The sequence below is a fragment of the Dama dama genome, chromosome 20 (assembly GCF_033118175.1).
Source record: "Dama dama isolate Ldn47 chromosome 20, ASM3311817v1, whole genome shotgun sequence".
Classification (NCBI taxonomy): domain Eukaryota; kingdom Metazoa; phylum Chordata; class Mammalia; order Artiodactyla; family Cervidae; genus Dama; species Dama dama.
Genome location: NC_083700.1, coordinates 10,434,667 through 10,462,038, shown reverse-complemented (window position 1 = coordinate 10,462,038; position 27,372 = coordinate 10,434,667). Strand labels below are relative to the sequence as shown.

Sequence of the window (27,372 nt, the reverse complement as noted above, 5' to 3'; positions counted from 1 at the left end):
CAGCTTCCTTATCCATTCATCTGCTGATGGGCATCTAGGTTGCTTCCATGTCCTGGCTATTATAAACAGTGCTGCGATGAACATTGGGGTGCACGTGTCTCTTTCAGATCTGGTTTCCTCAGTGTGTATGCCCAGAAGTGGGATTGCTGGGTCATATGGCAGTTCTATTTCCAGTTTTTTAAGAAATCTCCACACTGTTTTCCATAGCGGCTGTACTAGTTTGCATTCCCACCAACAGTGTAAGAGGGTTCCCTTTTCTCCACACCCTCTCCAGCATTTATTGCTTGTAGACTTTTGGATAGCAGCCATCCTGACTGGCGTGTAATGGTACCTCATTACCACCCCATAATTCTGAACATGAATCTGTATTTTAACAAGATCTGTAGGTGAATCACAAGACTGTTAAAGTTTGAGAAGCAATGTGTTAAAGGAAGGTGATTTGGAGAACAAAAGACACAAGGAGGCTGGACTCCTGAAAGATGGTAACCAGAGCTAGGAGAAGTAGTCTGTCCTCTGGGATATCTAGGATTCCTCAGGCACTGACTGTCATTACTGCAGTGTGCCCCATGATGAGGATGAAGCTATTGGCTCTACTCCAAGAATGGAGAAACAAAGACCAGATGCAATAGTAAATCTGTGACAGAAGCAAAATTAAAACATAAGACTTTCTAGTTACCTATTACCCAAGAGTATTACTGAGGCAGTGGTTTTCCAATTTTTGATAAAGCTAAGGAATGCTTTCTTCAAACAAAATATTATGCAACACCCCAAAAGCACAATGCATGTAAAAGTGGAGCTGTTCTGCTGAGCTTTGGGATGGAGAGCTGAGATGCCTTCACCCTACTCTCCCACTCTGGAATCTCAGTGTTCTAAATTGCCACCTTGAACTCTGGAGCTCTGGAGTTCTAAGGAATCCCCAAACCCTGACCACTCAGTCAAACCCTTCTTTTAAAAATCCCTGTGTCACTTCTCATGGAGGGGATGCCCCAAGGAGGTAGAATAGGAGGAGGGCCTGCTGGGGGGAGCCAAGGGCTCAGTGTAGCCTTTTCTGATAGGAAAATGTAACCAAGAAAAAAGGGGCAAGAAATGGAAATAAATCTGGACTTTGGAGATTCCCACCAGCTTCCTCCTGAGAGCTGGCAGGACAGACCCTGGTCTCCACTAGCCTGAACTCTCCTTCCTAGGCATCCTGGGCACAAGAGGAAGACAGAGAAAGTACTGGGGACACCGCTGGCATCCATGCCCCTCCTGCCCCGCCCCCCCCAGCGCCTCTCCTCAGTGCCCAAGTCCTGCTTCTTTCACTTCTCCATTGTCTCTTCAGCTTCCTTTTCTCTAAAGACTCTGCCACTGCCTGAGTTCATACTGTGACCAATTTTTTGTTTTATTGAATAGATTTTTTTAATTGAAAAGTCAAATATTCACATGGAAAAAATTAAATATAATCCTCTCCTAAATCCCAATGACCAGGTATTTCCCTGAAAAGACCTCTATTGTTAAGATATATGTATGTTTACATCCTTTGAGAGCATTTTCATGCATTTACAAGCTGTATATTTTTTCCTTTGATCACATATGCGAGAGTAATCCATCACATTTTTCTGAGTCTGCTTTTTTAAATCTAATTGTAGATTAAGACTGACTCTCATTTATTCCATTCTACAGATATACCTTAATAAGTCTTTATTAATAGACATTCCCATGCTTGTAACTTCTTCTCTAAAATATTATAATAGTTTCCTAACTAGCTATTCCGTCTCCAGATTTTCTCCTTTTTAGTCCTTCTGATGCCACTTTGCAAAGCTCAATTATGACTGTTGTATAACCATCAATGGCTCCTTGTGGTCTTTTTCTGTTACTCAAAAGGCAAGATAACCTAGTGGTCATGTGTATAAATTCTTTAATATTTATTTATGTATTTATTTTTGGCTGCATTAGGTCTTAGTTGCAGATGCTGGATCTTCGTTGTGGCACACAGGCTTCTCTCTAGCTGTGGCACGGGCTCCAGAACATGTGGGCTCTGTGGTTTGTGGTAGACAGGCTCTCTAGTTGAGGAGCATGGGCTCAGGAGCTGCGGTGTACAGGCTTAGTTGCCCTGCGGCCTGTGGGATCTTAGTTTCCCGACCAGAGATCCAACCTGCATCCCCCGGTTGGAAGACGGATTCTTAACCACTGGACCACCAGTGTAAAAGGCCTGAGTTCAGATAATACTGTCTTTCAATCTTAGCTCTCCTCCTTTTTAGTGATCTTGGGCATTTCAGTCTCTAAACCTTAGTTTCCTTACTTTGCAAAATGAGGGCACCAACCTCTTAGTGTTGCTGTGAGGACTGCAAGGGACAGCAGGGAGTCCACAGTATGCACTCAATAGTGAGAGGGTAACAGGCAGGAGGGCCAGGGGTCTCCAAACGGAGGAAAGAGGCTGCAAGTGCCAGATATTTTTATCTCTCTTAAGTGGCAGAAGGAAACAAATCAGTGATATTTTTTCTTCTCTATACAAATTTAAAAGGAGGTTTCTCTTAAAATGCTGTGTTGCCATGACACCTGGTTTCACCTGAAGCTAACTACTCTCAAACCTTGAGTTAACCAATACATTTCTTTTTCTTATGGAAATGTTGTCTTAAGCTATGACTCTATCTTCAAGTTGGTTCTGCCAAATGGCTCAACCTACTTACTCCGGTATTTTTCCCCTAATCTATGTAAACAAAACTATTTGTTGGTAATCTGCCCTTCTACAAGATTCAAGTCAATCGTTTTATGGCCAGGGATGAATTATCTGGTGCCATTCTAAGTTTTACAACATTCCTTTCTTTTCATTAACAGATTGTGAGTGACTATATAACAATAATGTATCCTGCCTGAGGACACTCTTTGGATTAAACCCTCTGGCAAATTCTGTTATCTTAAAACATAAATTATGGGAGTAGGTCTGGTCTTTACAAGAATGTATCCTGCCTGAGGACAATCTTTGGATTAAACCTTCTGGCCAACTCTGTTATCTTAAAATGTAAATTATGGGAGTAGGTCTTGTGAGGTCTTTACAACCTCCAGACATTCTTTGGATTCATTGGAGAGTATATAACTCCATTGCTAATACTAGCAAAGGGGTACTCTTTTGCCCCCTTCTGATGCCTATGTCAGAAGCTTTCTCTATCTCCTTTATACTTTAATAAAACTTTATTACACAAAAGCTCTGAGCAATCCAGCCTCGCCTCTGGCCCCGGATTGAATTCATCTCCTCCGGAGGCCAAGAATCCCGCGTCTTATCATTCAGCAACAACCTTTCAATAGGAGATAACTTTGTGTGTCGGGGCAGGGAGGCTCAGACATATCCAACTCTTTGTGAACCCATGGACTGTAGCTCACCAGGCTTCCTCTGTCCATGGGATTCTCCAGGCAAGAATACTGGAGTGGCTTGCCATTTCCTTCTCCAGGCGATCTTCCTGACCCCGGGATAGAACCTGCATCTCTTGTGTCTCCTGCACTGGCAGACACATTCTTTACCACTAGCACTACCTGGCTCCCCAGGTAGATAAGTACTATTATCACTCAATATCTGGCCAGGTCGCCTTTAGTCTACTTTTTTCCTATGTAAAACTCATAGGGGGCAGTATTGAGTAGCAGGTAAGAACACCAGGGGTCAGACTACCTGCATTCAAATCCTGGCCCTCCCACTTAAACTTGGGCAAATATTCAACCTTAATGTGCTCTGTTTTTTCATCTGTGAAACATAAATAAGGATATTTATTATCTATGTTTAATAGGGTTTTATGCAGAATGAATGAATTTATTCATGAAAAGCATTATTTTTAGAACAGTGCCTGACATACAGTTGGCACCTAAAAAGTATAAGCCATTATTATTCTACATGTAGATCAAATGGGTTGATTGATATGCCCCAAAGGCAGTAGAGGTCCACCCAGTTGTTTATAGCAGCCACCCATTCTGATTGTCCTATGCCCAAACCAGGTGGTTGCTAAATATTTTAAATATCATCCTTTTCCAAAAGAGAGGGTGCCTCAAGTTTCATACCTGCCTTTAGTCATGCTGTTCTCTCCACCAAGAATACACTTTCACTCATCAAAGTCCCAGTGTGAAGGCCCACCTTAATTCAGTCCTTTCATAAGCTCTTCTCTGCTTCCGACCTGGAGACTATGTCCTCTCACTCATGCGCTTTTCTCATAGTTTTCCTATGACATTGTCAGAGTTGGCCTTACATAATTTGATTTATGTATGTACCTGACTCCCAGCTAGACAGTGTACTCCTTCAACACCAGGTCTAATTCACCTTTATGTTTCCCCAGAATACTGCTCACTGAGAGCTGCTAAGTCCATCACATGTCACACTCAAAGAATGTTTATCAAATGAATGAATAAGTGAGCACTTGAAAGAAAGGAGGAGGGGGGAGGGGAATGGAGCCCCATGAGGGAAGACAGGAAAACTTTCCTTCTCCTCCAGTTCTCTAGGCCTCATCTGGGATAGGAGTCAGAGCAAAGCGAGAGAGAGGGGGTGCTGGTACATCCTTTACCAATCCTGAACAATGTGTTCCAGAGCCCACTGCTGGACACACACCATACTTCATGCTTTCCCAAGGGTGTGAGAAGCTGGACACTTTCCCTAAGGCTGTCAGGCATGCCTCCGACAGCAGCTCTGACAGCAATGGAACAACTGAGGAGGATGAGGAGAGGACAGGGATGCACCAGCCCATCAATGGAAGAGACCAGATGTGTGACTCGGTCACTCAGGAGGACGCCAGACTTGACTCGGACTCTGAGGACCAAGCAGAGTATGATCTCGTCACTCCAGATAACATGGCACCAGCCCTTGTGGTTGAAGGGGAAACGGTGTACACACAAGTGTTCCTTAACTTGCAGGTGAGCTCTTTTGATCAGTACACCTTCCCTCGCCCTTCCCTTCTAGGACCATCCAATATCCTGGAAGGCTAATCCCTCCAAACTGGGGGACAGGCATAGCAGTGCATGGATAGAGAATTGTGATTCTATCCATGTTTACCAACCTCAGGGATCCTCAAAGCAAAGAAACCCATCCCTCAGCTCCCAATCTTGTGCCATAAATAAGAGAGGTGCTGGGAAAACAGAGGTGCTGTCTCCACTGCACTTAGGCAGTCCCACCCTCTATGTGAAATCAGAACCTGGTGAGGTGTTCCTTCACCTCAAAGACTGAGGGTGAATCTCAGGAAAACTCTCTTTGGGTGATTATGAACAGCCTGGTGTTGATCTGTTACAGGGAAAGACTCCAGTTCCTCAGAAGAAAGAGAATTCAGCCACAGTCTACTGCTCTATACAGAAACCTCAGAAGGTGAGAACAATTTTCTCTGTATCCTGAGGTCCATAAAGTGAGGCCCAGACCATTTTAACTGAAAGCAGAGGAACTTAAGCTCCACCCACTGTGCACCCCCTGACACACTCCTTGGTCCATAGAGATATTGAAAGAATTATTCCTGATTTACATCTATGCAGCCAAAAGCTGAACATTTCTAATTAATTTAACAGTATCTTATATTGATTGGTCTTAACACTGATGAGAATGAGAGTCTGTAAACACAAACACTATATGGTCCATATATGTTTCTAAATCTCTCTCTCATCCATCAAAATGGAAACTTTCCAAAACAATTGGAATATAACCAACAGTATAATGTCAAGATTTTTTTGAAAATGTGCTATTAATTACAGCACATTGATTTCATTATAGTGTTAAAAGATCCCTTAAGCATAGAAATGGAGAAGGAAATGGCAACCCACTCCAGCCTTCTTGGCTGGAGAATCCAATGGACAGAGGAGCCTGGTGGGCTATTATCCCTGGGGTCACAAAGAGTCGGACACAACTGAGTGACTGAGCCCTAAGCATAGAAATTCCCATTAATAATAAGTTTATATAAACTTTAATAGTTTACAAAACATTGACAAACATAGTCTCATCTTATCCTTATAAGGCCTTTGTAAGTGTGTTATCATGCAAATTTTATAGCCAGAGAAGCTGAGATTGAGGAAATTAAGTTTGCCTAAGTACACAGCAAGTGGTTAGGAAACACAGAGTATTTTATTAATCCTGAAAACTCTTAAACAATTAACTTTGATGTGAATCTGGCTGTCTTCTCCTCTTTCACTTTCCTGAAAACACTGGGCCCATTCATACTTTTGCTTTCAAGTCTCCCCCAGAATTCCCTTCCTGTAAAATGTTCAAATAATATATATATATATATATTTTTTTTTTAGCTCTCCAAGTTTTTCAGTTATGCTCCTTCTCTATAGTTGATGAATCAAACAGTAGATATTTATTCAATACCTTTTGTTTGCCCAGAACTGGGCTGAGTGCTCTGGGGATTCAGATATATTTAAGGCACTAGCCTTGACTTTTAAGACTTGTTATATTATCTATCTTTGATGTAGGAGAGTTGGAGTGATTTACTAACCTGGATGGGGAGAGAAAATATTCTATGTGACTACATATTATGTATGCAATTCCCAAGGGTTTTTCATACACTGGAAATGGTAGATAGCACTGCACAGAGGTAGACAGGAATGACTTCATGGAAAAAATAATTTGGGCTAGACCTTAAAAGACTGATAAATTTGCTTGGTAAACACTCATGCAACTGTATAGTTTGATTTAACCATCTTCTGCCTCATGTCCTGATTTCTAGAGCATGGCCTAATGTTTAATCAGCTAAGAACTTTATCTTTGGCCTTGAAGCCAAATCTGTATTATTCACTACATTCCCAAAGCTGCTTGGGCCTGGTCCTTTGTGTTTGGGTCAATACTAGTCAATCTTAAAGTCATGGACATCAGTCCCTGCTCCGAGTTTCAGACAGGTCATGAGACCCCCTTTGTTTGGTCAGTCCTAAATGACTCCTACACCACTCCAGGAACTTAAGATCCCTAAAACCACCCTCACCCACAATACAAGTGAAAAAATCAATGCATTTCCTGAGCCAACCTCCAGATAGAATTTATTCTTTACCATCAGAATTTTCAAGAATCCTCATTCTGGGTTTCCTAAAGCCACTATTTCCCACTTGATCAAGAAATCCTCAAGCCTTCTTTAGTTATTATTTTCTGACGCTTGTATCTGCATGATATCTCAAAGAAGGTTGTGCTATTCCCAAGCTATGGCTGGTACGTAACCTCCTCTCTGGGCTTCCCAGGTGGCTCAGTGATAAAGAATTCACCTACAATGCAGGAGACTCAGGTATGATCCCTTGGTTGGGAAGATTCCCTGGAGGAGGAAATGGAAACCCTCTCCAGTATTCTTGCCTAGAAAACCCCATGAACAGAGGAGCCTGGCAGGCTACAGCCCATGGGGTGGCCAAAGAATGGACACGACTTAGCGACTAAAGAACAACAGACCTTCCCTCTGCATCAGCTCATGTCTCATCTGCTCTTTTGAGCCTTTCCTGAACATTTACAAACAAGGGATTCCCAGAACCCTTGGAACATGAAGGTCTAATAGTTTGGACTATTACTATGGAACTCAACCTCTAAAACTTGATTTATCTTTATATAAATGTTTCTCTCACTAGGGTGAAGATTGGGATCCCAAACTGTAGCTTCTTGAGAGCAAGGCCTTTTATTGTCACTTATGAACCCCCTCAACTTGTTGCACAAAACTGTCCTAAATCTCCCTTCCAGAGAGCCTGGCACATGGCGCTTACCATTAGGAGATTTTCCATAAATGCTTATCATCAGCTTGAATGATTGCTCCATCCTTACGCCAATCCATATGACCTTACTTCTAGAGGATGGACCATTCATAGCCTGACCTCACCCTCCTCTCTCCTCCCAGCACAAGGTTGAGAAAACTGGTAACTTCCAGGCTTTATTAACCATATCCTTGTGTGTGTTTTGGCTCACAGGTTGTGCCACCACCACAACAGAATGACCTTGAGTCTCCTGAAATACCTACCTATGAAAATGTCCCCTGAAAAGAAAAGCAGCTACCTCCCTCAGTGAGGTTGGAGAGGCTGCTAGACCTAATAAGGCCCGGGCCCCTGCAGACAGAAGAACTTCAGAATTTCCTTCATTGTCTCAGATACGCCTGGATTTGGGCCTCCTCTTTTTCTCACACCTCATTACTTCCCAAATCCATCAACAGATCAGACAGCCTCTGGGCTCCGTTTGTCTCCTTCTATGCTCATATAGTACAACCTCTCAGCTCAGATGCATGCCTCAAAACTCTGCCAAGGCTTGTCATGTCGTCAAAGAGGACCAGGATCTCCACGTGGTCCTATAAACAGCTGCTAAGATAAATCTAACAGATAATCTCTCTTATGAACTCAAAGATCTAGGTGAAATCATGACCACTGTAGTATTTTTTTAAATAAAAGAATAGAAATAACCTAAGGGTCCATTTAGTAGGAGTCTGATTAAACACATGAAAGTGTATTCTTGCAATGGCAAGGCCTGCCACTTTTTTAAAGAAGGAAAGTAGAGACTAACATGTGTTAATAAGAAGGAGCTCTAAGATACGTCATTTGATGGACAGAACAAAGTCCTGGAAAGTGTGTATCATATGTCACCAGTTGAATAAAAAAGAAATAGATAGCTGTATGTTTACATAAAGAACAATTCTGAAAGGAAATACAAAAAAATTATCAGTGGCTGCCTCTGGGAGGAAGCTGGGTTGGTTTGGGGATTTTTTTTATTGCATATATTTTGTACTGCTGGATTTTTTAAACCATTTGTGTGTATTACTCTTTTTAACCAGTATTCTTGGGCTTCCTTTGTGGCTCAGCTGGTAAAGAATCTGCCTACAAAGCAGGAGACCTGGGTTTGATCCCTGGGTTGGGGAGATTCCCTGGAAAAGAAAAGGCTACCCACTCCAGTATTCTGGCCTGGAAAAGTCCACGGGGTCGCAAAGAGTTGGACGCGACTGAGCAGCTTTCACTTTCACATTATTCTTTTTATGTATTTTTAAGCGTTTAAAAGCAATGGAATTCCAGTTGAGCTATTTCAATCCTAAAAGATGATGCTGTGAAAGTGCTGCATTCTATATGTCAGCAAATTTGGAAAACTCAGCAGTGGCCACAGGACTGGAAAAGGTCAGTTTTCATTCCAATCCCAAAGAAAGGCAATGCAAAAGAATGCTCAAACTACAGCACAATTGCATTCATCTCACACACTAGTAAAGTAATGCTCAAAATTCTCCAAGCCAGGCTTCAGCAGTATGTGAACCAGGAACTTCCAAATGTTCAAGCTGGTTTTAGAAAAGGCAGAGGAACAAGAGATCAAATTGCCAACATCTGCTGGATCATGGAAAAAGCAAGAGAGTTCCAGAAAAACATCTATTTCTGTTTTATTGACTATGCCAAAACCTTTGACTCTGTGGATCACAATAAACTGTGGAAAATTCTGGAAGAGATGGGGGTACCAGACCACCTGACCTGCCTCTTGAGAAACCTGTATACAGGTCAGGGAGTAACAGTTAGAACTGGACATGGAACAACAGACTGTTTTCAAATAGGAAAAGGAGTATGTCAAGGCTGTATGTTGTCACCCTGCTTGTTTAACTTATATGCAGAGAACATCATGAGAAATGCTGGGCTGGAGGAAGCACAAGTTGGAATCAAGATTGCTGGGAGAAGTATCAATAACCTCAGATATGCAAATGATACCACCCTTATAGCAGAAAGTGAAGAACTAAAGAGTCTCTTGATGAAAGTGAAAGAAGAGTGTGAAAAAGTTGGCTTAAAGCTCAACATTCAGAAAATTAAGATCATGGCATCCGGTCCCATCACTTCGTGACAAACAGATGGGGAAACAGTGGCTGACTTAATTTTTCTGGGCTCCAAAATCACTGCAGATTGTGACTGCAGCCATGAAATTAAAAGACGCTTACTCCTGGGAAGGAAAGTTATGACCAACCTAGACAGCATATTAAAAAACAGAGACATTACTTTGCCAACAAAGATCTGTCTAGTCAAGGCTATGGTTTTTCCAGTAGTCATGCATGGATGTGAGAGTTGGACTATAAAGAAAGCTGAGCACCGAAGAATTGATGCTTTTGAACTGTGTTGTTGGAGAAGACTCTTGAGAGTCCCTTGGACTGCAAGGAGATCCAACCAGTCCATCCTAAAGGAGATCAGTCCTGGGTGTTCATCGGAAGGACTGATGTTGAAGCTGAAACTCCAATACTTTGGCCACCTGATGCAGAGAGCTGACTCATTTGAAAAGACCCTGATGCTGGGGAAGATTGAGGGCAGGAGGAGAAGGAGACGACAGGGGATGAGATGGTTGGATGGCATCACTGACACAATGGACATGGGTTTGGATGGACTCTGGGAGTTGGTAATGGACAGGGAGGCCTGGCGTGCTGCCGTTCATGGGGTCACAAAGAGTTGGACACGACTGAGCGACTGGACTGAACTGAAGCATTTAAAATGTCCCTTCTGTATAAGATTCCCATATTTACCCGAAAAGAATTTTCCTCCTTATTGTCATGTCCAGATGTATATGAGCCATAGCTCTCTTCTCCCCCAAACAGTCGCCTCCATCCTGTCTCCCTGCCTATAAGTTACACTTCTCTTGACTTAACATTCGTGATACTCTTGTGTGCACTTGTGTTACATGTGCTTTGTGGCCCATTTGTGTTTTTTAATACTGTGCTTCCACTGTCATCTGCCCCAGCACACGGTCTGTGGAATCAGAGTGTCATCTGTGGCCTGCAGTGGGTACTCCTGGGGAGCCAAGCAGTGCTTCATACACAGCAGGAACTTATTTACTGCTTTGTTCATTGGTTGGTAATTGCATAGATAATTATCTTTTTAAGGCATTATCACAGAGTTCAACAAAAATATATTAGATGATAATGATAATCATTATTACATTCCAGAATAGAGCATCCCTGAAGTTGCTGGACCTATAGAATCTCTTTTGCTCCTTAAATGACTCTGCCCAGTTCAATATCTATGCAACTTAAGAAATGTAAAAGGCCAGCAGTAGGCAATGGTTAGCATCTCTGCTGTTCATCTGAATTGCTATGACCCCTATAATTTGCTACTCCTTCTTCTCATGAAACTCCTGACTCAGTTGCTCAGCTGCCCACAACTGCGTTGGATCCTCTCCCCATCCTTTTACATTCTCCAATTTTTACCCCGATACTTTCTCCCAGATGTGGTCTATCGACTAGTCTCCAGGAAGAAGCTAACTTGACCAATCACACACCCACAGGGGAGAAGGATCCGAGGGGCATAAGCAAGTGGCTATCCCCCAAGACTAAGTGGGCGCTGGGATCTGGGTACCCTAGAATCTGCTGTTCCAGTGTGAACAAGGCTAGGAGACAACTAGTTCACGAGGAGTCCAGACTCCTCTCCAGCAGGAGTTAAACAGCGTGTGTTTATTGATGGCCCACAAGTGCCCTTTGGCTGGGAGAGGAAAAGTACAGAGTAGGGAAGAGATCCATTTCCATTTTCTATCCTAAATTTCAGAAAAGAAATTTAGATTGCCTTTAAGTAATAGCACAGATCTATATTAAATTCATACCTTAAACACAGTGGGGCAGTTGAAGAATCAGGCTCCATGCAATGTTACCTGTTGGGGTCTCTGACCAGGCCCTCTTCCAATTCCCCCTTTCCTGAGCTCAGCCAGACTTTCAGCCTGCTCCCCACAGTCTTGTGGAAGGGTCTGGCTTGAAGGCTCAGGGGAGCCCAGCAAGGTGCCTGGTTCCTAACTGCTCAGCTGCCTGAGTCCTCCTTCCAGCATTTGCCATGGGGAGCATCAGGACTCAGAACTTAAATGACACTGTTTCTAATAGTGAGGAATGTGTAAAGAAGCCAAAATAGATGTTTAATAATGTGTTTGTATAAATCAAACATCATTCTGTAGGCAAAGTTGCTTCCACTGCCCGATTATTAGGATGGCATGGACTCTGGGTGATTTTTCCACTCAGCGATGGGCTTGATTTGCATTATCTACTCTTGCTCCTGCCCACATCCCTTTGTGACCAGATGGCTAGAGGTAAAGTTTAATATGTAGTGGGGAAGTTTTTCCTCTGTATTTGAGTATAGCCCAGGCCTGTCCTCCTTGGAGAACTTGCCAGTGCCTTAGGGCTATTTAGTATACCTTCACAGAGGGACCTCTTTCTTCTCCTCTGAGCCCCCATTATCTTTCCTTCCTTTTTGGAGGATGAGTCTGGGCAAAGAAGGGTCTAGAAATGTGGTCATCATTGATTAGGGAGGAGTGAAGATGCGTCACCAGGGGAAAACCAGGGAAACAGAATCTTAATGTGATAGTAACACCACATTTACATAGCACTTGGAGATGACCAGCACTTGGACATGCTGTGTCGTCTTTTGGAAACTACCCAACATCTCTATCTGTTCTTGTCTGGTCTGTGAGTTGAGATGTTACTTAACAGCCTTGCTTTTAAAGCAGCTGTTAGAAATCATTTTCAAATAAATAAATTTATATTTTAAAAAAATAAAAGTAATGTTAAAAAAAAAAGAAATCATTTTCAAAACAAATATAGACCACGCACAAACTCTTATATCGTCTCCAGACTAGGAACCACTCTGCAGAGACTCATGTGGTATCATCCATTGTGCTGATTCCCAAAGCAGAAGTTGGGCTTTAAGAGAGGTGAGAACAGCCATGGCAACTAGGAATACATGCAGAAGTTCTCCAGCTCCCTACGACTCAGTCGAGCAGGGTTCTCAGCTTTGGAAGTTCTTTTTCCAACCTGCAGAAGAAAAGAAGAACTTCAGACTCTCCCACTAAACGATCCTTATAACAGCCCTTTGGGCTATGAATTATTATCCCCATTCATCATTCATAACAGAAGGAAGCTCAGTTTGGGAAGGGAAATAACTCAAGGTCAACAACTAGTGAGAAGTAAGGGGCTTGAATCCAGTTCTTCTGGCTCCATTTCTAGTGCTGTTAACCACACCATGCTTCTTCATGACCCACTTTGCCTTGGCCCACGCAGTGTCCTCTACAAACCTTGACTGTCCATTTGGCTTTAATGTGGGGCTGCAGCTCAAGTGCCAGAAATTTCAGCGGGCACCCATCCACACTCTCCCTTGTGACCCATGGCAACATCTTTATCAGGCCACAGGTGGAAGCTCAGGTGTTATATGAGGCTGATGAGCAGGGTGCTCTCCATGCCTTCAATTCTCTGGGTATAAATGGGAAGTATAATTACACTACCTCATAGCATTCTGTGAAGATTAAATGAGATAGTGCACATGAAGTCACTGGCAGGCTACCATTCATATGTATATACAATAAACTTCCAATAAACACTGAGTGCCTACTTTCCATTCCCTAAAAGGCTTGATGAGAATCAATCCAGCCACCAGGCTCGATGGTCACCATTGTGCAGTGTCCATCCTAGCAGCAGCTGAAGATTATATGTGTCCTGGAGTGATGCCCAATTACCTGCTAACTTGGGGAAATTGTTTACATTCATTTATCCTCCCTTCTCTGCCTCCCACTTACCAACACACACATATCCATGGAAAGGAAAGAGGTCCAGTGTCTGGCCCACAGCCAGGAAACCAGTATGGGAACAGCCCTAGTTTAAAACTCAGTCTTGGGGAGTTCCCTGGTGGTCCAGTGGCTAAGACTCCACACTCCCAATGCAGCAGGCTGGAGTTTGAATCTTGGTCAGGGAACTAGATCCCACACGCCACAACTAAGAGTTCATATGTTGCAACTAAAGATATCACATGCAGCAGCGGAGATTGAGGATCCCACATGCCATAAATAAGACCTGGAGCGGCCAAATAAATAAATAAATATTGGGGAAAGATACAATCTCCCCAAAAGGAGTCAAATCCCCAAAATATGATAAGATCTTGGGTTAGACCATAGCTCTTCTTGAACCTCTGCTTCCTCATCTCTAAAATGAAGATTCACATTAGAAGATCCCTGAAATCCCTCCAACTCTGAGATGCTATGGATGACTTTTCTCACATGTGACTTCAGAGCTATGCTGTGAGCACTAAACCCATTCAGAAAGAATTCCAGAATCTTACCTCTTCGTAGATAGTTTTATTGAAGGACGGGCTGTGGTTCTCCTTCTTGGATCCAGTCTGGAATTTCAGAGGGGAAAGAGTACTTAACTTCAAGTTAAGAAATGTCTTACTTTTAACTGGTCTGAGGTCCCAAAGGAGACTCAGAACCCAGAAAGTGCCTGAAGTTTTCTCACCCAGAAGTGTCTAGAATTTTCTACCCCAAGAGTAAACAATGCTGTTCATGGTTTCCAAAGAAGGCACAATACACAGTTGCCTGTGACAGGATATTTCTGAACCAGAGTCAAAGTTTAGTAGCCCACACTCACATACCCCTGAAGTCCACACATACACATATTTCCAGCACCCACACAGACACACATCCTTCAGACAAATCTAATTCAAATACTGCCTCAAACTGTGTATCTTTTCAACACATAACATACATATACACGGTTAGCGTAAACAATTTTGCCACACACTTAAGTACCAGTCCTAGCACATACCCTGAACACGGTGAAACACTGGAGACATGGGGACTCAGAAGCTTTCTCAGTAGTATACAGAGCTTTCAAAACCTAATACCAAAGCATATGATCATGGTGTCTGTGACTATATGTTCATAAACTACAGTGTATAATTTAAGTATGGGCTTCCCTCATGGTTCAGCAGTGAAGAACCCGCCTGCCAATGTAGGAGATGAGGATTTGATCCCTGGACTGGGAAGATCCCCTGGAGAAGGAAATGGCAACCCACTCCAGTATTCTTGCCTGATAAATCCCATGGACAGATGAGCCTGGTGGGCTGCAGTTCATGGGGTCACAAAAGATGCAGACATGATTTAACAACAAAACAACAACAACATAATTTAAATATAAATATCTCTCATGGAATCTGGGCTTCCCAGGTGGCACTAGTGGTAGAGAACCTGCCTCCCAATACAGGAGACATTAGAGATGCAGGTTCAATCCCTGGGTTGAGAAGATCCCTTGAAGGAGGGCACGGCAACCCACTCCAGTATTCTTGCCTGGAGAATCCCATGGTCAGAGGACCCTATAGTCCATAGGGTCACAGAGTCAGACAGGCCTGAAACAACTTAGTACACATGCATAGTAGAATCCAAGTTGACTTAATGACTTATTAGAAGGAGAGTGAATGAAAAATCTAAAAATCTTCCCAAACCTCTCCTCCTCTTGACACAAACACAGGATCCTTGACCCATATGAGCGCAACACTTCCACAGTTTGGCAGATTCCCAGCTTCCAGACTACAGTGGCAAGGTTTTGGCTTCATACTGTGACTCCAGCCTTGGAATTAACATTCTGCCCACCCCTTCTCTTCCAAGGTAGAAATATGACCAGGGGCATTAAGATGTCCTACTTTGTGGTCCCAGGCACAGATAACAGCCATGAGTTCAGCTTGGAGCAGGTTCCAAGGGGACTGTGATGGGTTACCTCAGTCTAGAGACCACCACCAGCAGGTGACTGGCCAGAACCTTTGTTTGATTCTCTAGGAGTCAACACTGTGTCCCTCTTAGTCCAGTCTACTCCTCCAGCTGTAGATTGTATGCCCGTGCCTTGAAAACCTCTTCAGGATCTCTCACCATGGCCTCAGCTGGTCCAATGAGGACTCTGTGGGCCTTCTGCACAAAGCACCTCCTTTCTGTCTTTGATGGTCCACTGCCCCTCACAGAAACTCACAGAGAATCCAACTCTCCTCCTAATCTCAGAACTGTTCTTTTTCTGCAAATGGAACCAGAAAGGCATTTCTAGTTGATCCATTAACATTTAAACAGTCATTTCACACAAGCTACTCAGATATATACAGTGGAAGACAACTCACTTAGAAGTACACCCATGCAGACGCACAACACACCCTCTGCAAACACATACCTGCATATGCATGGACAAAATACATATCTGTATAAACAGCAGCCCATAGAGAAGACTTACCTTCCAGGAAGCCTGTACTAATGAATACAGTGTATTTGCATTATCTTGTGACGTGGAAGCAGAAGGCTAAAGAAAACAGAAACAAAGCCATTTCAGAAGCATATATCCAGCACAATCCTAGGGAGATGGGCATCTATCTCTTCCATTCCTCACCCTCAATCTTCCCCAGATGGAAGCTCAAGATGTTAGTGAAAAGAACCCTAGACTAGTCGGGAGGTCAGACAACCTCAATGCTAGTCCTGCTTTGTCATTAAAGATAGCTGTTAGTTGCTGAGTGCTTATTCTGTATATGCATCCTCCCCTAACCCTTATAACACTCCTACAAAATAAGAATGATCATAATTTGCCCCATTCTACAGATGATACTCCAAAAGGGTAAATAGCCCAAGTCAGACAGTTTGCTCACAATAGAAGCAGGATTTATTTATTTTTTTCATTTATTTTTATTAGTTGGAGGCTAATTACTTTACATATTGTAGTGGGTTTTGTCATACATTGACATGAATCAGCCATGGATTTACATGTATTCCCCATCCCGATCCCCACTCCCACCTCCCTCTCCACATGATCCCTCTGGGTCTTCCCAGTGCACCAGGCCCAAGCACTTGTCTCATGCATCCAACCTGGGCTGGTGATCTGTTTCACTATAGGTAATATACATGTTTCGATGCAGTAGAAGCAGGATTTAAACCTCAGACTTTCAAGATTCTCTCTCCAGCACCTCAATAGCTCCCTCTGACATCATGCCTTCCCTCTCTGGATCTGAACCAGGTGTTGTCAAAGGCAGGTAACCACCCTCTTTTTGCTCAGAGGAGAAATCTCATTCTCACCAGCATCTCAGTCTGAGAGGAGCTCTTCCCTTGCATTTATTTAAATTCCTCTTGTTATAATTCAGAGTGGCTGAAGCCAGAAATTGTCCTTACATCTCTCTTTGACACACTCTGACCCACTATCAGCAAATCACATCATCTTAAGGGGAACAAGAGAAAGCAACACCCAGCTTGGGAATTCCAGAGTGGCTCTGAGTGGTTGGGTGCCTCCCTCCCTCCTTTCATCTTTCTCTTCCACTTCTCTCCTCTCTTCCTCTCCCTGCATTGCCTCTCCTTGTCCTCTTCCCCTTCCCTTTCTTCTCTTCCTTCTTTTCTTGATCTTCCTCTGAAGCTTATCACCATTCCCTAAGAGTTTCCTTTGCCCTGCAGCCTAGCCACAAAGCTAAAGAGTTTATTGCCTGAAGTTTTAGCTTTAAAAGAAAAAAAAAGTCATTTCTATCAGAAATTTTCATCACTGGCCACCAGGAGACAGCATTTCTTTTGAAAAAAATGCCCCAACCTGGGTTATCAATAGTCATTTTAGCAGTCAATATTAGAGGTTGCTTCTCTAGTCTATGAATGAAGTCCTACAACCCCAAAATGTTAAAGATGAAGTAGGCAGAGGTAGAGAGAAAACTTGAAAATCATTTGGCTCAGGTTTGTCACAGCAGAGCTATGTGGCCTTGAACACATTTAGTTAAACTCTGAGTCTGTTTCCTCATCTACAAAATGAGTTTTCTATTAGACCTATTTCATGAGGTTGTTTTATGAGATTCAATAAGAAAATGGCATGTTAAGTGCTTAGTAAATGTTATTATTAAGTCATAATTAGATAAAAGAACAGCACAGATGCATTCTCTCTTGAAAACAGGTATAGTTAAGGGTGAGAATAAAAAGTACAAAGTCCCCAAGTACAGGGGGCATCAGGAAGAGAAAACAGAAGTTGAGTCCCCTGACAAGATTCCTCCTCCCACTGGACCACCGTTGCTACCAAGCATGGAAGAGAAAAGGATGTCTGTGTCAGACTTCCCAGCCCTGTTCAGCTGTCAAGACATTCTAGAACAGCACTCATCTATACAAACACTGTAATGCAACAGAGGCCAAGCTGTCTTCCAGACTCCAGGAGCACCAAGGCCTTACTTTGCCACTCAAGGGTGTGAGTTTCTAGGGGGGCATTAGGAACCCCCATGGACAGGCATGGAGTGGATTCTAGAAACCAGAGCTGTACCTGGGACTGGATCGTGGAGTAGATGGTTTTCCCTTCTTCTCCAGGGGGTTTCTGCTCCTGCACAAAAGATAGTAAAGGGACATATGGTGACATGAGCAGACAGCCATGTCTGTCTGGACATGAATTGACTGGGGAGAAACAGGATAAGTAAAGGGCTCCGGGGAGTGTGGGAAGGAGGTGGTCCTCGCACATCTCAGGATGGGGACAGATACTCACCATGCAGCAGTGTCAGGAGTGAGAAACCATACAGTGTTTCCACCATGACTGCAGGAGTCACCATGCAGTGTCAGGAGTGAGAAACCACCCAGATGTGAAAGAACTGCATCAAGTGACCCTGCCCAAGGGAGTTTCCTGTTAACTTGCTTTACTTTGGTAGCTTAGAAACTTGCCTTTGCGGACTTTCTGATTAAATTTGCAATATAAAATTATTGTCAATAATTATTGACAATGGGCTGAGCTTTGGGTGGGGCTCTAATCTGAGCCTTACGTATTAAGAAGGGGCTTCCCTGGGGGCTCAGACAATAAGGAATCTGCCTACAATGCAGGAGACCTGGGTTCGATCCCTGGGTTGCAAAGATCCCCTAGAGAAGAAAACGGCAACCCACTCCAAAGGACACAAATTTGGGGACCCTAATTGTTCCAAATCCCCCTCTCTAGACCCAGCTTTGGTGGTCAGCTTGCCCTTGGCCTCAATCCAGCCCCCTGTGCAGCTATGGTGCTGAGTGGAGCCCTGGCCAAGGCTCAGGGCAGGGAGCACACTCCCTTCCGGCTTCCCTCTTCAGTCCTGCCCCACAGGAGATTGGGGCTTGTGGCATTTCATGATGCCCTGAGTACATACTGCCAGGTTTGGCTCTGAGGGGGAGTCCATGGAGCCCATTACAGTCCATGAGACAAGGAACAAGCTGAACTCCCCAGAAGCAGGAAGGTGCTGAGAGAAGCAGAGAAACATCAGCCATCCTTGGAGGCTAGATTCATGGGCATCTGGCAAGAAACAGAAGTTTATGCTTTTCTCTTCTGCCCAGACCTGACTGAAGTATCTCCAGAAAGGTCAAAGCCAGGACCGCATGAAGCTTGTGATATAAGCCTTCAAGCAGAACCTTGGGGGCACTAGGGACAGGCCATGGAGAGATGGGGCCACAGAAGGAGGAAGACCTGAGTCAGAAGCAGAGTAACAGACTTCAATCCCCAACAGGTCTCTTTCACTCTAAATAGTTTCTTTCCCCTGTGTTCTCCTTTTACCTGATTTAAAGTCATCTTTATTCTGCTGGGGAGGAAAGGCTATTTTTACTGAGCATTTGGGCATCAGTGACTGTTGGAAGATGCACTTGCTCCCAGGAACTTGTACCCACATCCAGTAGTGATGGGAGAAACAAAGTCTCCTGCCATTTTTCATGCCCCATTACTCCAAGGAAAGAGGCCAGGGGAGCTGCTCTAGTTCCAAATGCCCTAATTCCAAAGCCTAGACCTTTAGGAGGCTGCTTCTCCATTCTGTGAGGCCTCACAGGGCCTCACACTGGTCACCAAGAGCAGTCCCACTGCTGTGACTTCCTCCTGAAGGGAAGCATCAGGAATGGGAGTGGGAAGAGGCCCTTCCTCCCTACACCCGTCACCCTTCCCTCCTGGCATTTCAGCTGGGTGCTGCCTTCCCCCAAGGCCTGTCCCCACACTCTGCCCTTCTCAGGGGCAGTGTAGTCCCCTGTGGTTTCCTCCTCTCTGACACCCCTGGACTACAGGTGGAGTTGGCCACAGCCTGCAGATACTGACTGGCCTGAGAGGTTCCCAGAGGAACTAACCTTTGCCCTAACCTGATTACTGTCTAGCACCTCAGCCAGACTCAGGCATCTTCTTCCAAAAATACCATGAGCATAGATCATGGAGCCAGCTGTGAAACTGCTGTGCTTTGGCTAGTCAGGCTGGCATCCTTCCCAGCCAGGGCAATGATTAAGGGACCCACAAAAGTAAACTCGAATTTTCAAGGACCTGAGAATTTGTGGTCAGACACAAAATGCAAGCAGGTTGGACTCTTCCTGGAGCTTAGCCTGGCTGGTGAGACCAGGCAGAAATGAGGATACCAGGGCACCATCCCTTCCCAGCAGCTACAATTCTGCACCGATTCCCTTCTGCTTCCTTTGTCTTCTCTGCCCACTTATTTTCCTCTTCTCCCCCATGGCCAGAGCCAAGAAGCTAATGGAGAAAAGATATATGGGGAGGACTGAGGACAATTGTCTGGTCCTCACTCTCCCCCTGCCCAGATTGGCCATCCTCCAAAGAATATCTCTCAGACTAGCTGAGAAAAATCCCAGCCCCTAGCATGTCGTACTTGATTCCTCCTGGTTCGCATGTTGTTGACATCTTCATAGATTGTCAGAACTTCTGGGGTTGTCCCTGTTAGAGGAGGGAAGCAAAGAAAGGAGCTGCAGAGATCTCCAGAGGATGTTCCATCCACGCTTCCACTTCTGGCAGTCCCACCTCCACCCCATATGAATTAGACCTTGAGGAAAGTTCTAGAAAGGAGGCAGGTTACTGCTCTTCCCAGGATACCTGAAAAGCACAGCGGCAGCAACCTCGCCTGACATACCTGTTCTATCAGGCCAGGCAGACTGCAAGCAAATTTGCACGTTGGGGAACAGGCTGTAGGCATCCAGCAGCAACCCCAGAGGGCAAGAACAGAAAGAGGCCCAGCAGCTACTGCCACCCATCCGCCAACCATACACACACATATACACCATTCTACGCCCCCAAGGAAAGTATGTACTGGGCGCTCAGGTACATGTCACTGGGGATGTCAAATCAGGCGACCTCTCTAGGAACTTGCACTTACGTGACTGCTTCCTCTTCCTCCGCACACAGAGGTAGATGAGGGTGCCCAGGAACAGTGCCACGAGGAGAATCATGACGCTCACCAAGATGAACAGGAAGGTGACGTCTGAGAGGTATAGAAGACATGAGCCTTGAGTGCAAAGCCCTCTCTCCTCTCCCTTCCCATCTGTCTGCTGCGGAATCTGTTTCAGAACCACACTTCCCTCTCAGGTGGCTGGTCTCCACCCACCCTGTGAATTCACCATCAAAGTCATCCCCTTGCTCATTTGGGCGACCTCCCTTGAGTGATGCTAAGATCATGGGTATTAGTATCTCACAGACCTGGCTCCATTCTAATTCTATAGACTCTGTGCTCTTGGATAATGTCCTTTAGCTCTCTGAGCCTGTTTCCTCACTTAGATAAAGGAGATAATGTTATCTACACATGGAGGTTAATTATGACTTTAATGTATGTAAAACATCTGGCACAGCAAATGTTACATCCATTCATGCTTTTGTTTTTAACTCAACAAACATTTGTTGGACATCTACTATGTGCCAGGCAAGTCTTCCACTTCACCTTCTATTATTCCTGCCTTCACTGCTCTTCTTCATTCAAACTTTAACATTTGTGTCACAAATGTAGCCTGATACATAACCGAACCAACATGAGGAGAAGGGAAATGAATTAATGTTCTGGGTGCCAGTTGACTAGGCTCTTTACAAACATTACCTTAATCTTACAGCACTCCTGCGAGATACTTATTATTATCACCCCTAGTTTACTCAAAAGAAAAACTGAGCTTCAGAGATGTAATGAATCAGCTTGAGATCAGAGAGCTAGTGGATGATGAAGCCATGGCTAGCATGAACAAATCTCCAGTGTCCTTGTCAGTCCACATTCCTTCAGCGTGTTTCTTTTTTGCTCACAAGTGTTTAGTTTGCTGCTGTATTTGGTTAGAAGTTCCTTGAGGATAGGGACAGAAGGTTTTTTCCTGTATCCACTATGCTGATACCTATGCTGATGGCACATTAAGTCTTTGTTTATATAATGAAAAGTGGTGCAAACTTAACTCAGGAAAAAAAGAAAAAAAAACTTAACTCAGGATAACTCTTAGAATGAGCATAAGCAAAAAAAAGAAAAAAACAAGAACTCTTCTAAGTACCCCCAAGATGATCCTGATGACCACATGACCCAGAGTACAGTGTACAGCATAGTTACCTCTTGGGAAACTATATGGCTTGTGGGAGTTATCCCTCAGGAGGAGGAAGGAGGTCTTCATCAGTCTCTCAGAAAAAGAATGTAATGATCAGCACCCACGTCAGGGCAGTGACTCATCAAACTAAGCATTCCCTATAGGAAGGAGAAACTCACATCTCCCAGAAGGAAGTTCTTTATGGGGATAAAATTCTTCCCTGACCAAGACAGCCCTGGTTTTACAGGGACTGTATGCCTAGAGGCCACGGCTTACCTGGGGAAGGGCTGCAAAGCTCTGTGGGAGTCAGTCAGGGGATTTGCAATGAGCCTGGCTGTGGGCTCCACACCTTCAGCCCCTCTTACAGCCCACAGTGCTCCACTTACCTTGGGGGTCACTCTGGCAGCCCTGCGTTAGTTGGAGGCTGTGGTTTGCCCAACTGACTGGATTGCTGACATTGCAGGTATATAAGTGCAAACCACTGACATCAACCTTATCCACCAGTTCCGTGAGGTTCCCAGGTGTCTGTATCAGCTCAGTCCCTCTATACCAAGCATAGCTCACGTCACCACCTCTGGCGACTGAGCAGGACAGAGTCACTTGACAAAAGTCCCCATCCAGGACCTTCCGCTTCTCCACCAGGTGGGGCCTCTCAACACGATCTAGAAGCAGAGATTCTGATCAGAAAGATGCTAGAAATACAAGCCCTGCAAGGGTTAGAGGAGCAAGATGAGCTGTCCTGAGGACTCACCAAATATAGAAACCCGGAAATCATATGTCCAAAGCTTCCCAGAGTGACTGGTGACCTCCAGAGTGTAGAGGCCACTGTCTTGTGGCTGAGCTGCCTTGATGAGAAGAGTGAAGTTTTTGCTTATAAAATTTAATCTTTGGTTGAAATGATGTAAAGTCGGATTCAAAGTTCCCCTTACTTCGGTCCAGCCAGAATCATTCTTCCAAGACCATGTGAAATAATTACTTGACTCTGAGAATGAGGACATCTTCCATCTAACAGAGTATATATTTCTTTGTAAGCCGGGGTTGTGTAACCAGACAGGCTCTCCTGAGATTCCAACCACATGATGAGCAGAACCTAGGAATTACAGAAAAGATAACCCATGCTGGAGCTGGAAGGAAGGGTATCAAGCCTGAGCAATGTGGGTTGTTAGATGTGACCTCCCTTAAACCAAGAGGATGGAAATGCATATGAAGAGGCCAGAGTCTAAGAAAACTTGAAAGTCTATCTCCCTTATCTGCCTCCCCTACCCCATGCTCTGTGCCCTCATCTGGAGAGCCCACAAACCAGTAATAACAGTGAAAATCTCTTGAGTACTTATTATGGTACAGGAAGATCTTAAACACTTTACATATTTTTACTCTTTCACTTTACAATGACTCGAAAAAGGTCTTATCCCATTTTAGAGATGAGGAAACTGAGTTAGAAAGAACTTGAAAGTAATTGGACCAAGTTACACAGAGAAAGATGAATCTAAAATCCAGTCAATGTGGCTTTAGAGGACAAATCCTTAACCAGTATGTTTTAAATATCATATATGAAGTCACTCTTTCCCTGTAGTGCTGAGGTAAGCAACATGGCCAGCAGTGACTACTGGAAATTCTTTTTATCTTTTAATTTTTAGTTAATTGGAGGATAATTGCTTTACAATACTGTGTTGGTTTCTGCCATGTATCAACATGTATCAGTCACAGGTACACATCTATGACCCTTCCTCATGAACCTCCTTCCCATCTCCCATCCCATCTTACCTCTCTACGTTGTTACGGAGCACCCGATTTGAGATCCTTGTGTCACACAGCAAATTCTCACAATCTATTTTATGTATGGTAACGTATATGTTTTAATGTTACTCCTTCAATTCATCTCCCTCTCCTTCCCCCACTGTGTCTGCAAGTCTGTTCTCTATGTCTGCATCTCCATTAATGCTCTGCAAATAGGTTCATCAGTTTCATCTTTCTAGATTTCATATACATGTGTTAATATGTGTTTTTCTCTTTCTGACCTACTTAACTCTGCATAATAGGCTTTAGGTTCATTAGCATTGACTCAGATGTGTTCTTTTTTATGGCTGAGTAATATTCCATTGTATATATGCACCACAACTTCTTTACCCATTTATCTGTTGATGGACATCTAGGTTGCTCCCATGTCCTAGCTACTGTAAATAGTGCTGCAGTGAATATGTGTACATGTGTCTTTTTCAATTATGGTTTCATATGACCAGACCCAGTAAGGTTAACTCCCCAAGCTGAACTCATGGCTCCCTCATCTGTCCTCCCATAGAACTAGAACTAGATTCATAATCCTTTCTTTTAGCACTTAAAATGTTCATTTTAGGACTGTGATCATTATTCATTAAGGTTTGCCAATTTTTTAGTTACCAGAAATTATCCACAGGATTGTTCCATAGAAAACAAAACAAGAGAAAAAAATAAAACTATACTACCAAAGCATATCCCAGTACATCCCTCCCAAAGGACAAAGAAGGGGGCTAATGACCATGGGAGTGTGACATAGAGCTGCTTGTCACTGCCTATGCTAGAGCACCCCACTGCAATCAACGTAAACAAGTGGAAATTCCTGTGGCCATTTTTGTAGGGGAAGCTATATAGCATGGCCCAGTGGATGCCTGTCTGAGTGGGTTGAAAAGGGTCAGGGAGAATCTGGAGAAGAGAACAGAAAATGGAGATAGTTATACAAACATTTTTTCAAATGGAGAACATTGAGAATAGAGCAATGGACAGAGATTTCTAGATGTCCACAGGCATTATAAATATTCACTCCTAACCATGCATTCACACTGGCATTTTCTCAAGAGACTAAGTAAATAATTAAAGGACTTGTAATTACTATTTGGTGAATATAATATGTTTCTCTGATTTGACACTGCTAAAAGTAAAACACACGGAGTTCCTATTCATATTCCTATGACTTGAACTGGCTCTGCTCATTACCAGACCAAAAGCAGAGACTACGCTATACATCTCTGTGACTTTGTCTCTTGAGATCCTGGCACTATCTAAAGATCTTGAGAACAAAGGTGAACAATAAAACAATCACTAAACCTACAAAAAGGACATGCACTGTACTCACCAATTGTGTAGCCTTTACTGAGTCCCTATTGTACCCAGGGCCCTAAAAATGCAGAGCCTCTTCATGAATAAGATGATTCTTGATGCCAGAGAATTTATGATCTGGAAATAGAACATGCTTTCATTCTGCAGCATACACTTCAACATTGAGATAAATAATCATCTAAGCAATTCCAATTCCAATAATGGAAAACCAGGTTAAGACATGGCAGTCAATGCTTCCACTGAAAATAGCTAGAAAAATAGGCAAAGTATAAAATAGGTTGTTAACAGCATCAGAGAACTAATAAAGTCATATAAAGTTATAGGTCCAAGATCTATAAGAAGGAAATTCAGAGAAGTGAGACCAGCATTATTGACTCCTGCTCCTTAGAGGCATCTCCTGAGTCCATAAAAAGCAGCTGAAAAGCTGAGAAGCTTAAAAAAAGAAAAAAGAAAAGCTGAGAAGCTGAGCAGAGTTTACAGTAAACTCAAGGATCTAAAAGAACATGGAGTTCAGGAACATTTTGATAGGAAGTGGGTACACTTAAAATTCATCATATTTGGGGTTGGTACCACAAAGAGATACATGGTAAGAGTAAGGGTGAATAAGAAATAGGCCAGCTCTTATAGAGATTAAATCCCAATTTTGAATAATCTCAATCCTGGATTGGATTAACATTATAAAAAATCTCCAGTATTTCTAATCTAGCTGCCTATATTAGAGACAAATATAAATTATTCCTGTAGGAAAATAACAAAAGCCAGCACATTAAATATTTCTAAAATTTTTCATACAACAATGTCCAAAATGAAATTAAAAATAAACAGACATAACAAGAAGAAACATGTCCATAAACCAAGAGAACTAGGCCCAAGGGACATTTAGATAATAATGTTATCAATCATAAGCTTTAAAGTAATTTTGTTTAACATGTTTAAGGAAATAAAATATGCTTGAGAATTATAGCAAAGAACACATGTGATAGAAAGCAAAAGTGGCCATGCTGTCTGCAATGTGACTTTGTAGCTCCTTCCATCTTCAAGAGAGAGAGTTCACTTTCCCATCTCTTGTAACCAGACTGGCCTTCTGAAGAGAATGCAGCAAAAATTAGGTTCTGTTAGTTCTAAGCCTAGATCTGCAGAGGCATTGCACATGCCCTTTGGAATGTGTCTTTATATGTTCTCTTGAAACCTGTCTAGCTGATGTGTAAACAAGACTCAGATAGCCTTCTGGAGGGTGAGAGCTCACATGGGGCAAGCTAAGGCCATCTTAGATCAGCCATCGCCAGCCAATCTGGCAGCTGACCATGTTTGCATAAATGGTGCAAGCTGAAATGAAAAGAATAACTCAGTTGACCCCTGCCCAAATTGCCAACTAGTGGAATCATTGACTAAATAAGTGGTGGTTGTTTTAAACTACTAAGATTGGAGGTGCTTCATTGTGCAGCAATAATTACCTGAAAAAATGAAATTTTTTAGGTTCTGTTAGATCTAAGCCTAGATCTGAGAGCCAAATGAAGATGAGCCAACTCATTAGAAAAGACCCTGATGCTAGGAAATATTGAAGACAGGAGGAGAAGGGGACGACAGAGGACAAGATGGTTGGATGGCATCACTGATTCAATGGACATGAGTTTGAGCAAGCTCTGGGAGACGGTGAAGGACAGGGAAGCCTGGCATGCTGCTGTCCATGGGGTTACAAAGAGTTGGACATGACTGAGCGACTGAACAATGGCAAAAATGAAAATTGTAGAAATAAAACATAAAGTACCTGGAAAATTAACTCAATTGAGAACTTTTCTGATTACAACAGTATGAAACTGTTTGAAACTGTTGAAACAGTATGAAAACTGTTTCTTTTTTCACAGAAAGAAAAATGAGAAAAGAACAAACATATGGAGACTAAACAACGTGCTCCTAAATAGCCAATGAGTCAGCAATGAAATAAAAAAAGAAATCAGAAAAGGTCTGTAGATAAATGAAAATGAAAACACAGTCTTAGACTATGTTTTATAACATAGATTATAACAAAGTTTATAACCTCATGAGATTACCTTATGAGTTATCAAAGACAATGATATCATAACCTTATCAGTTAACAAACATAACCATATGAGATGCAGCAAAAGTAGTTCTAAGAGGGAAGTTCATAGCAATATAGGTCCACCTCAAAAAATAAGAAAAATTTCAAACAAGCTACCTGTAGCCTAAAAGAATTAGAAAAAGAAGAACAAACAAAACCCAAAGTCAGCATAAGGAAGAAAATAATGAAGATCAGAGAGAAAATAAAGATCAAAAAACAATAGAAAAGATCAATAAGTCCAAAAGTTAAT

At 43.1% G+C, this 27,372-nt stretch overlaps 2 protein-coding genes across 11 annotated transcripts in view; one reads left to right on the top strand and one right to left on the bottom strand.

Moving 5' to 3' along the window:
- Nucleotides 1–13,254, top strand: part of LOC133040535 (T-lymphocyte surface antigen Ly-9-like) — a 29,080-nt gene extending 15,826 nt beyond the window's left edge. For 3 of the 10 annotated variants that reach the window (XM_061120359.1, XM_061120355.1, XM_061120354.1), the window contains 3 exons: nt 4,589–4,869; nt 5,243–5,314; nt 7,873–13,254. In XM_061120359.1, coding sequence (XP_060976342.1) covers nt 4,589–4,869; nt 5,243–5,314; nt 7,873–7,941 — 422 coding nt within the window. In that variant the 3' untranslated portion in view covers nt 7,942–13,254. Of the gene's footprint in view, nt 1–4,546; nt 4,870–5,242; nt 5,315–7,872 lie in introns of all 10 variants that reach the window. The other 7 variants (XM_061120358.1, XM_061120351.1, XM_061120350.1 and 4 more) reach the window with 3 other exon arrangements.
- LOC133040536 (natural killer cell receptor 2B4-like) lies at nt 5,885–25,172 on the bottom strand. Its single transcript, XM_061120360.1, has 9 exons — nt 25,059–25,172; nt 22,701–23,039; nt 22,336–22,611; nt 20,776–20,880; nt 20,275–20,339; nt 17,955–18,011; nt 15,918–15,983; nt 13,990–14,046; nt 5,885–12,692 (listed from the first exon to the last, which is right to left on the bottom strand). The coding sequence occupies exons 2-9, from the start codon at nt 22,945–22,947 to the stop codon at nt 12,612–12,614; spliced, it is 954 nt and encodes a 317-aa protein (XP_060976343.1). The 5' UTR covers nt 22,948–23,039; nt 25,059–25,172; the 3' UTR covers nt 5,885–12,611.
- Nucleotides 25,173–27,372: the final 2,200 nt, after the last annotated feature.